Source organism: Mobula hypostoma, chromosome 8 (assembly GCF_963921235.1).
Source record: "Mobula hypostoma chromosome 8, sMobHyp1.1, whole genome shotgun sequence".
Lineage (NCBI taxonomy): Eukaryota > Metazoa > Chordata > Chondrichthyes > Myliobatiformes > Myliobatidae > Mobula > Mobula hypostoma.
Window position 1 is genome coordinate 7,431,791 of NC_086104.1, and position 16,200 is coordinate 7,447,990.

General features: G+C 45.2%; 1 protein-coding gene across 3 annotated transcripts in view; it reads left to right on the plus strand.

Annotated features, from left to right (window-relative positions):
• The window catches only part of col12a1a (collagen, type XII, alpha 1a), a 394,452-nt gene that overhangs the window by 44,010 nt on the left and 334,242 nt on the right, over window positions 1-16,200 (plus strand). For 2 of the 3 annotated variants that reach the window (XM_063055440.1, XM_063055439.1), the window contains exons 6-11: window positions 2,540-2,803; window positions 4,112-4,276; window positions 6,548-6,721; window positions 9,499-9,789; window positions 11,669-12,271; window positions 14,333-14,605. The exons of the other annotated variant lie outside the window; for it this stretch is intronic. In XM_063055440.1, coding sequence (XP_062911510.1) covers window positions 2,540-2,803; window positions 4,112-4,276; window positions 6,548-6,721; window positions 9,499-9,789; window positions 11,669-12,271; window positions 14,333-14,605 — 1,770 coding nt within the window. The remainder of the gene's footprint in view (window positions 1-2,539; window positions 2,804-4,111; window positions 4,277-6,547; window positions 6,722-9,498; window positions 9,790-11,668; window positions 12,272-14,332; window positions 14,606-16,200) is intronic. 3 annotated transcript variants of the gene reach the window in all.

Genomic DNA, 16,200 nt, shown 5'->3' on the forward strand with positions numbered 1-16,200 from the left:
TTCAAGTTTTGAATGACCTGGTAGCGGAAGAGAAATCAGTGGTGGAATTGGGATTGATCAGTGAGCTAGCATGGACTCAATGGACCAAGTGGCTTTTTTGTATGGGTTAGAGTCATATGTCACATGTACATCAAAGCATAGAGTGAAACACGGTGTTTGCGTCAATGACCAACACAATCTAAGATGCGGTGGGGGCCAGCCTGTGAGAATCGTCAGTTTTCTGGCACCTATACAGCACGTCCACAACTCACCAACCCTAACCCAAACTTTTTTGGCATGAGGGAGGGAATTGGAGCATGTGGAGGAAACCCGCGTGGTCACAGGGAGAACATACAAACTGTGTACAGACATTGTCGGGAATTGAGCCCCTGATCCGTGATTGCCTGCACCGTAAAGCATTATGCTAACCGGTATGCCACCTAGACCCCGAGATCAACAGACAGATTGGACGGGCAGCCTCAACATTCGCCAGGCTGACAAAGAGAGTCTGGGAGAACAGAAGGCTGCCGACGCGCACCGAAGTTGCAGCCTACAGGTCCTACGTCCTCAGCACACTGCTTTATGGCAGCGAGACCTGGAGCCTCTACTACAGACAAGAGTGGCGTCTTAACACCTTCCACCCTCGCAGCCTGATACGCATCCTGGACATCATGTGGACTGACCGAGTCACCAACAATGAGGTCCTGGCCCGCGCCCAGATACCCAGCCTCTTCACCCTGCTCCAACAACGCCGTCTCCGCTGGCTGGGCCACGTACACCGCATGTCAGACGGGAAGATCCCGAAAGACCTGCTGTACGGGGAACTGGCCTCCGGCAAGAGAGCACAAGGGCGGCCCCATCTTCATTTCAAAGACGTTTGCAAGAGAGACATGAAGTCACTGAAAATGAATGTCGAGAGGTGGGAGGACATCGCAAGCGATCGCTCTCACTGGAGGCTGGAACTACGCAGAGGTCTAAAAAGAGGAGAGGAGAAGCTGAGGCTTGCTGCTGAAGAAGATGCACTCATCGGGAAAACAGCACCAAGTCAACACTGGAGGACAGCGCCTTCAAGTGCAGTCGCTGTAGTCGAGACTGTCACTCCCGTGTGGGCCTCTACAGCCACAACAGACGCTGCTCTAACACAGACTGAAGCAAGACTTTCCAGGCGCAGATCCATGGCCTCGCGAGACTAACGGATGCCACCGATGCCACCTAGGTGTCTGTTTTGTGAGGGGTAATGGAAGAAATAAGGAAAATTCCAGTGAGTACACTCCCAGAGCCATCAAACGCTCCTCATATGACAAGCCTTTCAATCCTGGAATCATTCTTGTGAACCTTTTTTAAACCCTCTCCAATGATAGCCCATCCTTTCTAAGATAAGTGGCCCAAAACTACTGACAATACTCCAAATGAGGCCTCACCAGTGCTTTATAAAGGCTCAACATTACATCCTTCAATGGGTGTACTGATGGGACTACGTTAAAGGGTGAGGTTGATCAGACTGGGACTTCATTCCCTGGAGCGTAGGAGACGGAGGGAAGATCTCAGAGAGGTGCATAGCATGTGAGGCATGGATAAGGTGAACACAAGCTTCTACAGATGCTGGAAATCCAGAGTAACACTTAGAAAATGCTGGAGGAACTCAGCATCTACAGAAAGGAATCAACAATCAATGTTTTGGGCGAAGACCCTTCGTCAGGAGTGGGTGAATGAATAGGTTGAATGCCTTTTTTTCCCAGGGTTGGAGAACCAAAAGCTAGAGAGCATAGGTATAAAGCAGCAGTTCCCAACCTGCGGTCCAGGACCCCTTGCTTAATGGTATTGGTCCATGGCATAGAAAAAGATCGGGAACCCTGGCTTAAAGTGAGAGGGGAGAGATTTACTAGGAAACTGAGGGGTGAGGAGTGCTCAGTATATGGAATAAGCTGCCAGAGGAAGTGTTTGAGGCAGGTACATTAATAATATTTAAAAGTTACTTGGCTGGGTACATGAATAGGAAGTGTTTAGAGGGATATGGCCCAAATGTGGGTGAATGGGGCTGGCTTGGATGAGTATGTTGGTCGGCATGCATGAGATAGGCTGAAGGGCCATTTCCATACTGTCTGACTATGACTCTGTGGGTCTCTAATTAAGCTAACAGCGACAGTGTTCTACCCCTTTAAAGATTAGCTTTATTTGTCACAGGAACGTAGAAACATACAGCGAAATCCATTGTTTGCGTCGAATCAGTTCAGTGGAGATTGTACTGAAGCAGCCTACAAGTGTTGCCATGCTCCTGGCACCAACAGATCAAGCTAACAACTTGCTAATCCTAGCCTGTATGTTGTTGGAATGTGGGAGGAGTCTGGAGCAGTTGGAGGAAACCTACATAGTCACAGACAGAATGTACACATTTCTTACAGACAGTGGTGGGAATTGTACCCCTATCTTATTGCCAGTGCTGTGAAGTGTTGTGCTGCCCTATGTACCATATGTATCTGCTGTGTGTGCTTGCTGTTTGACGTCCTGTTGTCAATCCACATTATTTCCAGCTGTTAATGACCTCGTTTTGTCCTTCCAGAATGTTCCGCTATTGCTGTGGCTGATTTGGTTTTCCTGGTTGATGGATCATGGAGTGTGGGGAGAGCCAATTTCAATAGGATCAGGGAATTCATCTACTCCCTTGTATCTGCATTCGAGATCGGAGATGACAAGACGAGAGTTGGAATTGTGCAATACAGTTCAGACACAAGAACAGAGTTCAACTTGAACACATACAACCAGAAGGTGGATGTACTGAATGCTGTGACCGGTCTTCCCTACAAAGGAGGAAATACCATGACTGGTAGGTGAATCCAATCCTCTTCTGCTTCCAAAACAGCTTCATTTCCGTTTCACACATGAGAATGGTAGGGTGATTGATGAAGGTGGAACTGTAGATGTTGTCCACATGGATTTTCGTAAGACGTTTCACAAGGTCCCTCATGGGAGGCTCATCCAGAAGATTAAGATGCATGGGATCCATGGTGAAGTGGCCATTTGGATTCAGAATTGGCTTGCCCATAGAAGACAGAGGGTGGTGGTTGAAGGACTTATTCTAGCTGGAATCTGCCATTAGTGGTGTTTTGTAGGGCTCTATACTGTACCTCAGCTGTTTATAATGTATATAAATGACCTGGATGAAAATGTTGATGGGTGGATTAGTAAATATGCAGATGATATGAATATTGGTGGTGTTATGGGTAGCATACTGTAGAAGACTGGCAAGGAATGCAGTGCAACATAGATCAGTTGCAGATATGGGCAGAGAAATGGCAGATGGAGTTTAACCCAGATAAATGTGAAATGTTGCGCCTTGGTAGGTGAAATGCAAAGAGACAGTACATTGTTAAAGGCAAGACCCTTAACAGTATTGATGAGCAGAGGGATCTTGGGGTCCAAGTTCACAGCTCCTTGAAAGTGGCTACACAGGTTGATAGCGTGATTAAGAAGGCAGATGGTATTAGTTGAGGCATCCAGCTATATACTTTGAATATCAACTTACTTTAAACCTTGAACCTGTCTAATGGTGTTATGGTCTTAACTAGTAGAGGTCATAGTTTCATGGACCATTCAGAAGTCTGATGGTAGAGGAGAAGAAGCTGTTCTTGAATCATTGAGTGTGTGTCTTCATGTTCCTGGACCTGTTCCTTGATGTAGGAATGAGAATAGGGCATGTCTTGGATAATGTGGGTCTACAATGATTTTGCCATTTTTTTAAGGCACTGCCATTCTCTGTAAATTCTAGAGACTGTTGTCTGTGAAAATCACAGGAGATCAGCAGTTTCTGAGATAGTCAAATCACCCTTCTGGCACCAATAATCATTCCACAGTGAAGGTCACTTGGACCATATTTCTTCCGCATTCTGATGTTTGGTCTGAACAGCAATGGAACCTCTTGCCCATGTCTGCATGCTTTTGTGCATTGAGTTGCTGCCATGTGATTGGCTGATTTGATACTTGATTAATGAACAGGTGCAGAGGTGCACCTAACAACATGGCCACCGAGTTCATATAGAACAGCTGGAATAGTAGGAAGGTATAAACATCTCAACAGTTTGATTAACCATTGTTCAACTAAATGAATTGAAATTGGTTTCTTTTCTTTCCAAAGGTGATGCCATTGATTTCCTGGTAAAGAATACCTTCACTGAAGAGGCTGGAGCAAGGAAATCTTATCCAAAAATAGCAATAATAATCACTGATGGAAAATCCCAGGATCCAGTGTCAGAAAATGCTGAAATTCTTCGCAACATTGGCGTTGAAGTGTTTACTTTGGGTGTGTTACTCTCAATCGAAGCTCTTTCTTTTTTAATGAAGGAAAATGCATGTGCTCTCCTCAAAGTAGTTCAATCCCCTAAGTATCATCAAGAAGATGGTTCACCACCATCCTCTCAAGGACAAATCAGTTTGTGAAATTACTTTTGGCTTTAGAAATGATGTTAATGAGGAATAAAGCAAAATTTTCATTATTTATGGGAGGATAAGATCTATCTATCTGGTCCTACCAGTATTCTTGCCCATCTTATCCTTGTCACGGCACATTTAGTGTAGTGGTTAGCATAATGCTGTTATGACACTGGCTGTAAGATTGGGATTTGACTACCTCTGCTGTCTGTAAGGAGTTTTACATTCTCTGCATGACCTTGTGAGTTTCCTCTAGATGCTCCGGTTTCCTCCCACATTCCAAAGATGTACAGATTAGGTTGAGTATGTTGTGGACATGCTGTGCTGGCACTGGAAACATGGCAACACTAATGGGCTGCCCGGCATAATGCTCAGCTGATTTGAATTGACACAAACGATACATTTTGCTGATGTACTCTTGACAAATAAAACTAGTCTTCAATCCCTTTCCTTCCCAAACTCAAACCAAAATAGACCATAAGACCATAAGACAAAGGAGCAGAAGCCGGCCATTTGGCCCATCGAGTCTGCTCCGCCATTTTATCATGAGCTGATCCATTCTCCCATTTAGTCCCACTCCCCCGCTTTCTCACCATAACCCTTGATGCCCTGGCTACTCAGATACCTATCATTCTCTGCCTTAAATACACCCAATGACTTGGCCTCCACTGCCGCCCGTGGCAACAAATTCCACAGATTCACCATCCTCCAGCTAAAAAAATTTCTTCGCATTTCTGTTCTGAATGGGCGCCCTTCAATCCTTAAGTCATGCCCTCTCATACTAGACTCCCCCACCATAGGAAACAATTTTGCCACATCCACTCTGTCCATGCCTTTCAACTTTGGAAATGTTTCTATAAGGTCCCCCCTAATTCTTCTGAACTCCAAGGAATACAGTCCAAGAGCGGACAAACGTTCCTCATATGTTAACCCTCTCATTTCCGGAATCATTCTAGTGAATCTTCTCTGAACCCTCTCCAAAGTCAGCACATCCTTTCTTAACTAAGGAGCCCAAAGCTGCCCACGGTACTCCAAGTGAGGTCTTACCAGTGCCTTAAAGGGCCTCAACATCACAGCCCTGCTCCTATACTCTATTCCTCTAGAAATGAATGCCAACATTGCTTTCACCTTCTTCAACACCGACTCAACCTGGAGGTTAACCTTAAGGGTATCCTGTACGAGGACTCCCAAGTCCTGTTGCATCTCAGAACTTTGAATTCTCTCCCCATTTAAATAATAGTCTGCCCGTTTATTTCTTCTGCCAAAGTGCATAACCATACACTTTCCAACATTGTATTTCATTTGCCACTTCTTTGTCCATTCTCCCAATCTATCCAAGTCTCTCTGCAGACTCTCTGTTTCCTCAGCACTACCGGCCCCTCCACCTATCTTTAATATTCTCAGGGTCCTGTATGGAACAAAATCTGCAATGTATATCTCACTTCTGGCCTCAGCAAAGAAACCAAAATGTATCTTCAGTCTTAGCTTCAAGAGCTGGCATTTATCTATAATGTCCAAACCTATGCAAGAATGGAATACACTTCCTACATCTGGGGAGAACTTCTGGCATGGCATTCTTCCTCACATCTGGTCAGAATGATTTTCTTCTTATTTGAGGTCTTCTTTTCACCTGTAGCCTTGATGATTTTTCTCTCTCTCTAATAGAGTGATGGAGAAGTACAGTACAGAAACAGGCCCTTTGGCCCATCTAGTCCAAGCTGAACCATTTAAACTGTCTACTCCCATGATATGCACTGGGACCACAGCCCTCCATACCCTTACCCTTATATATATCTATCTACCTTGCCCAAAGGTGACCAGCAGGCTAGCGGAGAGAAGGAGCGTCTTGCACCTGCCTTGGTAGAGACGTCTCCAACCTGCCACCCAGGAAGCTGGAGTATCCAGAGAAAACCCACCCAGTCACGGGAAGGGAGTACAGACTTTCTTACAGAGAAGGTCAGAATTAACCTCTGAACTCTGACGCCCTGAGCTGTAATAACGTCGTGCTAACTGCTATGCTAAATTGATGAGGCTGCACCTGCAGTACTGTGCACACTCTTGGTCACCCTGTTATAGCGAAAACTTGGTTAAGCTGGAAGGAGTGCAGAGAAGAGTTCAATAAAGTTTGCTTTTCTTTCCTCAGGTATAAAGGGAGCAGAACTAGAAGAATTACAAACCATTGCTTCCCCTCCTTTGGAGAAGCACGTTTTCAAAGTGGCAGACTTTGACAGGATTCAAGATGTCCAGAATGAGATAATAGGCCGGGTGTGCTCTGGTGTCGAGGAACAACTTGGTGACATAGTTAGTGGAGAGGAAGGTGAGAACATTTTTAACAGGATCATAAGAATCAGAATCAGGATTAATATCACATTTTGGGAAAATTGTTGGTATGTGTCAACAGTTCAATGCAATACATAATAATAATAATAAAAAAACTATATAGTAAGAACTATATTCTTGCTCTACTTATTTAATTTTGTTTTATTAATTTCAGTTTTATATATATATATATAAAACTAAATTAAATAAATAGTGCAAGTATAGTAACAAAACTGTAGCGGCATGTTGTTCATGGGTTCAATGTCCTGTCAGAAATCTTCTCGGGGGAAGAAGCTGTTCCTGAATCGCTGAGTGCTTCTGTACCTCCTACCTGATGGTGGCAGTGAGAAGAGGGCATGCCCTGGGTGATGGGTGGTGCCCTTAATGATGGATGCCTGCTTCTTGGGACATCGCTTCTCGAAGATGTCCTGGATGTTGGGGAGGCTGGTGCCCATGGTGGTGCTGACTGAAAGTACTACTTCCTGCAGCTTATTTCGATCCTGTGCAGTGCAGCCCCCCCCCCCCGCCCACCCCGGTCTCCACGGTACATCTGTAGGAAGGCATCTTCCCAGTCATTATTAATGTCCCTTGCCAATTCTTTGATGGACGTTTTGCCAGGAACTTATTTCTGGTCCAGGGTTGGTGGATTGTGCCCTCAGAAAAAGTTGAGAGGAGATTTGATAGCACAAGGTCATGGTGAGTCCAGGAAACCAATTCTCATTTGTGAATGGTTCAAAATGAATTGGAATTTAAAGTTCAAAATAAATTCATTATCAAAGTACTTATATGTCACCATATACAACCCTGACATTCAGTTTCTTGTGGACATTCCAGCAAATACAAAGAAACACCATAGAATCAACAAAAAAACTGCAAACAAGGACGAACAAACAGCCAATGTGCAATGATAACAACTTGCACAAATGCACACAAAAAGGAGAAAACTAAATAAATAAATAATAAACATCGACAACCTGAGTGTTAGAGTCCTTGAGAGGGATTCCGTAGGTCTCAATTATCAATAATATTAATTGACTTATTATTGCTACATGTATGGAGACACTGAAAAATGTTGTTTTGCATTTTTCAGTATTTATGGAACATAGAACATTGAACAATACAGCACAGTACGGGCCCCTCAGCCCATAATGCTGTGCCTGAGAGTCTCTTAAGTGCCCCCAATGTACCTGCCTCTATCACTGACCCGGGCAGTGCTTTCCAAGCACACACCACTCTCTGTGTTAAACAAAATACCTCTGACATAGGCCCCCCTATTTTCTCCAATGGCCTTTCAATTATTCCCCCTCATATTAGCCGTTTACAGAGACGTTAGGGACATTTAAGAACTCTTAGTAGGTGCTTAGATAATAGCAAAACAGAGGGCTATGTAGGAGGGAAGGGTTAAATTGATCTTAAGAATAGGCTAAAAGGCTGGCACAACATCGTGGTCCAAACGGCCACTATGGTGCTGTAATGTTCTATGTTCTGTCTTCAATCACGGATAAATCATTTTTGCTGATTAAACGGTCAGTTAAATCAAAGTTCAGAGTAAATTTACTATCAAAGTACGTACATGTCATCATATACAACCTTGAGATTAATTTTATTGCAGGTATACTCAATAAATCAAATAATCGTGGTAGAATTAATGAAAGACCGTACCAACAGGGTGGACAACCAGAGCAAATGACAACAACCTGTGCAAATACAAAAAAGAAAGGAAAAAATAGTAATAAATAAATAAGCAATAAATATCGAGAACATGAGGTGAAGTGTCCTTGAAAGTGAGCCCACAGGTTGTGGGAACATTTCAGTGATGGGGCAAGTGAAGTTGAGTGAAGTTATCACATCAGGTTCAAGAGCCTGATGGGTGAGGGGTGATAACTGTTCCTGAACCTGGTGGTGTGAATCCTGAGACTTCTGTACCTTCTTCCAGCTGGCAGCATCGAGAAGGGGGCATGAGCTGGGTAGTGGGGGGGCGCGGTTGGTCACTGCTGACAGACAATGCCTTCCTGCGACAATGCTCTTCGGAGAATTGTTCAATGTGAGGAGTGCTTTTCACATGATGGACGGATCCATATCCACTACGTGGTCCCAGAACATATTTTTCACAATCAGGAAAGCTCACCAATGCCTCTACATTATGAAGAGGCTGAAAAGGACTGAACTAAGCACATTTATAGTCATTTCATTCTGTAGATGCACAGTAGAGAGCATCATAACTCCCTGTATCTCTACTTGATACAGAAACGGCACTGTGCCAGAAAGGAAGGATCCACAATGGGTAGTCAGAACTGGCCAATGCATCATCAGCACCAGCCTTCTCACCATCAAGAAGTAGGGTGGAAATGGATCAATAACATCATAAATGTTCCCACCCACTCTGTTCATGGACTGCTTGCCCCACTCATATCAGGGAGGAGGCTACGTAGCATCCATACCAGGACCACCGGACTCAAAAACAGTTACTTTCCCCAAGCAGTGAGGCTGATCAACACCTCCACCCACTAACCCACCCCTTCACACCCCCGACCACCACTACTTTATCATTTCCTGTCAGAATCACCTGATGTGACAGTCCTGTGCCCAGAGTCACTTTATGGCCATACAATCAATCTATGTATATATGCTATGCTTTTTATTGTTGTGCTATTTATCTTATTGTATTTTTGTGCTGCATTGGATCGAAAGTAACAATTATTTTGTCTCAATTACACATGACCATAAAAAATCTTGAACCTTGATCCTGTGGCTTGTTCTTCCCCCAAATCACAGTGGTTGAACCTCCTTCCAACATGCAAGTCTTGGAGGTCGCATCAAAGTTCATGAAGATCATTTGGGATTCATCGCCTGGCCAGATCACCGGCTACAGACTCCACCTCGTTCCCATGGTGACTGGCATCAAAGACCACAGCGTCAATGTCAATGCTGACACCAGGATGGTGGTGGTCAAAGACCTCACCCCCAACACCACGTACCAGATTAAACTTTACGCCATGCGCGGGCTGACGTCCAGTGATCCGGTGATGCTTATGGACAAGACAAAGCCCATGGATGTGTCAGTTGGTAAGTTGGTATCAGTGCCCTGCTTGTTCCAATATGTACAGAGGTCAAATGACAAGTAATACAGGTCACAGTATAGCACAGGGACAGGCCATCCGGCCCACTGATGCCTATGATGAACATGCTGCCAAATTAAACTAAACCCTTTGTGGTAAACCATATATATATATATGTTGTAACTGGGTTACCTGTCTGGACACGCCCCTCTGCTGACTGCTCCTGTGGCTCCTCCCACAGGGATTGTGCTACTGCTCCTCCCTCAGTCCAGGGCAGATACTCAGCATGGTTGAGGTCACTTTTACTGCTAATAAAAGCTTTTCAGTATTTACTCTACTTCCAGTCTTTTGGAGTAATTGATAGTGCATCACCCTTCTGCCTGTGCATGATCCACATCCATCCATTCATGGGTCTATTTTACAGTCTCTTAAATGCCCCTGCGGAACTTGTCTGCACCACAACCCCTGGCAGGACATTACAGGCACCCTCTACTCCTGGACCAGATGGCACAACCCTCAGAATAGAGAAGCGTCCATTTAGAACAGAGATGAGGAGGAATTTCTTTCACCCGTCGGTAGCGAATCTATGGAATTCATTGCCACAGGTGGCTGTGGAGGCCAGGTCACTGAGTATATTTAAAGCAGGGGTTGATAGATTCTTGAGCACGCGAAAGGTTACGGGGAGAAGGCAGGAGAATACGGTTAAGAGGAAAATGGATCAGCCATGATGAAATAGCAGAGCAGACTCAATGGGCCAAAAGGCCTAATTTTGCTCCAATGTCTTATGGTCTTCTGGTCTAGAACACAGTATATAGAACACTACAGCATGATATTGTGCCATCCTTTTAACCTTCTCTAAGATCAGTATGACCCTTCCCTCCTACATAGCCCTCCATTTTAGAACCTAGAGCAAAGAGACTCTTAGATAGCCACATGGATGAAAGGAAAATGGAGGGAAGGGTTAGGTTGGTCCTGCAGTAGGTGAAAAGGAGGGTACAGCATTGTGGGCCAAAGGATGAAGCTGAACCTGAATGAAGTTGAGATGCTTCATCAGGAAAGGAAGGGGATAGAAGTCAGAATAGAAGATGGGTGGGGGTGTGGGGGAAATGTACAAGCTGGCAGGTGATAAGTGTGACCAGGTGAGGTGAATGGGTGGGACCTCTTGGGAAGTTATGTTGAAGTTATACAGGATGTTGGTAAGGCCTATATGGAGTATTGTGTGCAGTTCAGGCCACCCACAGGAAAGATATTAATAAGATTGAAAGAACAGAGAGAAAAATTACAAGGATGTTGCAAGGACAGGAGGACCAGAGTTATAGGGTAAAGTTGGGACTTTATTCCCTGGAGCCTTGAAGAATGAGGGGAGAATTTATAGAGGTATACAAAATTATGAGGTGAAAAGATTGGGGGTAAATGCAAGGAGGCTTTTTTTTCTGTTGGGGTTGGGTAAGACTAGAACTAGAGTTCATAGTTAAGAGTGGAAGGTGAAATACTTCTGGGAATCTGAGGGAGAACATTTTCACTCAGGCTAGTGGAAGTGTGGAAAGAGCTGCCAGTGGAAGTGGTAGCTACGGACAGTTTATGGGAAATTTTGATAAGTACATGGATGGGAGAGGTACGGAGGGTTATGGTCCAGGTGCAGGTTGAGGGACTAGATACAATAACAATTTGACATGGACCAGATGGGCTGAAGGGCCTGTTTCTACGCTGTAATGGTCTGACTTTGTGATGATAAAGGGTAGTCAATAACATATTCGGTCAATCTGACAGTTCACTGTAGGCTTTGTATATTGTGAGAGAATGTTGCGTTAAATCAGACTCTACAGGTCAATAAAGCTGTTGTTTTAAAAGGTGACGATATATTTTATCTCTTTTGACTCCTACAGAATGTACCCTGGATGAGAACGCGCAGGCTGATGTTGTCCTCTTGGTTGACGGCTCCTACAGCATTGGCCTGAGCAACTTCGCTAAGGTGAAGGATTTCCTGGGGACCTTGGTTAAGACCTTCCAGGTTGGTCCGAACCGTATCCAGATTGGACTGGTGCAGTATAGCCGGGACGCAGTGACAGAGTTCACCCTGAACAAGCACTCAACGCTCCAGGATGTGGTGCGAGCCATCCGCACCTTCCCGTACCGCGGCGGCTCAACCAACACGGGTAGGGCCATGACCTACGTGAGGGACAGGATCTTCGTCAGGGAGAGTGGCGCCAGGACCAACGTGCCACGGGTGATGGTGCTAATCACCGATGGCAAATCCTCTGATGCCTTCAAGCTCCCTGCTCAGAGGTTGCGAGACATCGGCGTGGAGGTCTTCGCTGTGGGTGTCAAGGATGCCGTGTTCAGCGAGCTGGTGGCCATCGCCACGCCCCCTGAGAACACTCACGTGTATCAGGTGGACGACTTTGATTCCTTCCAGAGGGTATCGACGAAGCTCACGCAGACGCTGTGCCTCAGGATTGAGGAGGAGGTGAAGGCTATCCGGCAGCGGAGTGAGTAAGATGAGACTAGGGACTTTCAACACATATGCACGTTCAATTCCAAGTGGAAGCTTAGAGCTTAGAGTTGGAGAGGGTTCAGAGGAAGTTTACCAAAATGATCCTGTGAATGAAAAGATTAACAGATGAGGTGTGCATTCGCTGAAGTTTAGAAGAATGAGGGGAGATCTCATTGAAACCTATCACATATTGAAAGGCCTAGATAGAGTGGATGTGGAGAGGGTGTTTTCAATAGTGAGGAAGTCTGAGACCAGAGGGCTCAGAATAGGAGGACATCCCTTTAGTACAGAGATGAGGAAGAATTTCTTTAGCCAGAGGGTGATGAATCTGTGGAATTCATTGCCACAGACGGCTGTGGAGGCCAAATCATTAGGGGTATATTTAAAGTGGAGGTTGACAGGCCTTTGATTCATAGGGGCATCAAAGTTATAGGGGAAGCGGGAGAATGGGGTTGAGAGGGGAAATAAATCTTCCTCGATGGAATGACAGTGCAGACTCCATGGGCCAAATGGCCTAATTCTGCTCCAATGCTTCTATGAATTAGAAATCAAGCGACGAGGCATTCTCCCCCTGACCCCAAGAGCTCTGGTTTCCTCCTTCATCCCAGTGAGGGACTAATGAGTTATTTGGGGCCTGTAATGTATGCATTTTATTTATCTAGAGGGACAGTGCAGTACAGGCCTTTCCAACCCTCAGAGCCACGCCGCCCAGGCCAGCTGCCCACCGACTTCCCTCTAATCACAGGACAGTTTACAATGACCAATCAACCTACTAACCGGTACGTCTTTGGACTGTGGGAGGAAACCAAGGCACCCGGAGGAAACCCACATTCACATGGGAAGAAACGTACAAACTTGCTCACAGAGGATGCCGGAATTGAACTCCGAACCCCAACACCCTGAGCTGTAACAGCACCGTGCTGACCGTCACGCTGCCGTGGCACCCTATTAATTCCTTAGTGTAGGATCAAAAGTGGAGTGGGGGGGGGGCTTGAGGGACATGTGAGACTGAATAATTTGTAGTGCTTAACGAGAGATTGGGACTGATGGGGTAGTTCTCGTTGGAGCTGTCATTAGACCAATGGGTCAAAAAGTCACTTAAATTGGACAGTTGGCTTTCTATTGTCACATGCACCAAGGTCAAGTGATAAAACCTCATTTTGGACGTCGTCCACACAGATCACTTCACCACATCAGTGCATTGAGGTGATAAAAAGAGAGGCAGAATGTAGAATGAAGTATTGCAATTGCAGAGAAAGTGCAGTGCAAGCAGGTGATAAGGTGAAAGGTCATGCTGAGGTAGACTGTGAGGTCAAGAGCCCATCTTATCAGACAAGAGGTCTGTTCAGAAGTCTGAAAACAGCGAGATAGAAGCTGTCCTTGAGTTTAGTGGTACGGGCTTTCAGGATTTTGTATCTTCTGCCTGACAGTAGGGGCGTGATGGGAGAATGTCTGGGTGTACCGTATTAAATCAATCGTGAAGGGGTTGCATATGGCCAATTGATCACGCCTTGAATCAACTGGGCCTCTTATGCATGCAGAGCTCTCTCTTTTGGTGTGGGCTTTCATCTCGGCAGTTGTCCAGTGTGTACCTTTACTAACATGACTCAGTAAAATCATTTAATCCTTTTCTACTCTCCTCTCCTATCAGATTCTTTCTTCTCCACCCCTTGACCTTCTCCACCCACCTGGCTTCACCTACCACCTTCCAGCCAACTTCTTTCCCCTCCCCTCACCTTTTTATTCAGGCGTATTCCCCCTTCCTTCTCAGTCTGAACAAGTGTCTCAGCCCGAAACGTCTCCTGTTTACTCTTTTCCGTGGACACTGTCTGACCTGTTGGGTTCCTCCACTGTTCTGTGCACATTGCTTTTAATCCACCTACCCTATCATTCTTGCTGGCTGCTTTCTCAAAACAGTGGGAAGTGTAGCTGGAGTCAAAGGAGAGAGGCTAGTTTTCCTGATAGACTAGATTATGTTAAGGTATTTAAAAGAGGAAACTTGATTGCCTGGCCCAGAAGAATTTCTGATAATCAGTGTCCATTTTCCTGACCACAGCCTTTTCCTCGATCAAGAACTTGACGACATCCGAAGTGACCTCTCGTAGTTTCCGGGTGAGCTGGATAGCTGCTGGCCCAGACGTTGTCACCTATCTGCTGAGCTATAAAATGGAAGCTGGTGGTGACACCATGTCCATCCAGATCCCTGGCGACCAAACAACCAGTGTGCTAACCGACCTCCTGCCTGATACACCCTACCTCGTCAGCGTGGTCGCAATGTACAGTGATGGGAAAAGTGTGCCTGAGCATGGAAGGGATACCACCCTTGAAGGTATTGTATCATGGCGGGTTATGCTGGACCTGTGGTTACCTCACTGGTTACCCATCCGAAAGTGAATATCGAACATAGAATATTACAGCACTCTGCAAGACTTTGGCGTATGATATTGTGCCAACCTTTCAACCTGTTCTAAGATCAATCTGACCCATTCCCCCCCAATACAGATCTCCATTTTTCTATTATCCATGTGCCTATCTATGAGCTTCTTAACCGTATCTTCCTCTACCACCAACCCCGGGCTGGTGTAACGCATACCCACCTTCTCTGACATCTCCCCTGTACTTTCCTTCAATCACCCCTTGACCCCTTGTTTTAGCTATTTCTGCCTTGGGAAAAAGTCTCTGGCTGTCCACTCGATTCCTGCCTTTTATCATCTTGTACACCTCTATCAAGTCACCTCTCATCCTCCTTCAGTCCAAAGAGAAAAGCCCCAGTTCGTTCAACCTATCCTCGAAAGATATGCTCACAAATCCAGGCAGTATGCTGGTAAATCTCCTCTGCACCCTCTCTTAAGCTTTTACATCCTTCCTATAATGAGGCAACCAGAACGGAACAATATTTAACAATATTTCCTAATTGCTGCATCCATATTAGAAGGAATAAAGACATGGACTATTTTCTAAATGGGGGAGAAAATTCAAAAATCAGAGGTGCAAAGGGACTTGGGAGTCCTCATGCAGGATTTCCTAAAGGCTAACTTGCAGGCTGAGTCAGTGCTGAGGAAGGCAAATGCAATATTAGTATTCATTTTGAGAGGACCAGAATATAAAAGCAAGGATGTAATACTAAGGTTTTATAAGGCATTGGTCAGGCCATGCTTGGAGCATCGTGGGCCCCTTAACTAAGAAAGAATGCCGCATATCTGGTATTAGAGAGGATTTCGAGTAGGTTAAAAGGTTAATCTGAGGAGCATTTGATGGCTCTGGGCCTGTACTTCCTGGATTCTATAAGAATGAGGGGGGTGGATCTCATTGAACCTATCAAATATTAAAAGGCCAAAATAGAATGGATGAGGAGAGGATTTTTTCAAAGGTGGGCTTGTTTGGACTAGAGGTCATGGCCTCCGGTTAGAGAGACATCCCTTTAGAGCAGAGATGAGGAGGAATTTTTTAATTCAGAGGGTGGTGAATCTGTGGAATTCATTACCACAGATGGCTATGAAGGACACATCATAGAGATTATTTAAAGTAGAGGATGATAGATTCTTGATTTGCAAGGGCTTCAAAGGTTATGAGAAGAAGGCAGGAAAATAGGGTTGAGAGGGATGGTAAGTCAGCTGTGATAGTGTGGTGGAGAAGAATCACTAGGCCAGATGGCCTAAATCTGCACCAATGTCTTATGGTCATTAAGGTGCTCTGCATTAGTAGGTTTCTGCCAGGCATACAGTGGGTGCTTTCTGTAAATGGTGGCTAGTGTTCAAATCAAAGAACCAAAGAATCTCTCAAGCTCTTGAATGTCATCTCGAGAAGCCTTTACAGAAATTTTGCGCGTGTGTGTGTGTGTGTGTGTGTGTGTATATGTGTGTGTGTGTGTGTGTGTGTGTGTGTGTGTGTTTGTCTATATATGTGTTTGTGTGTTTATCTATT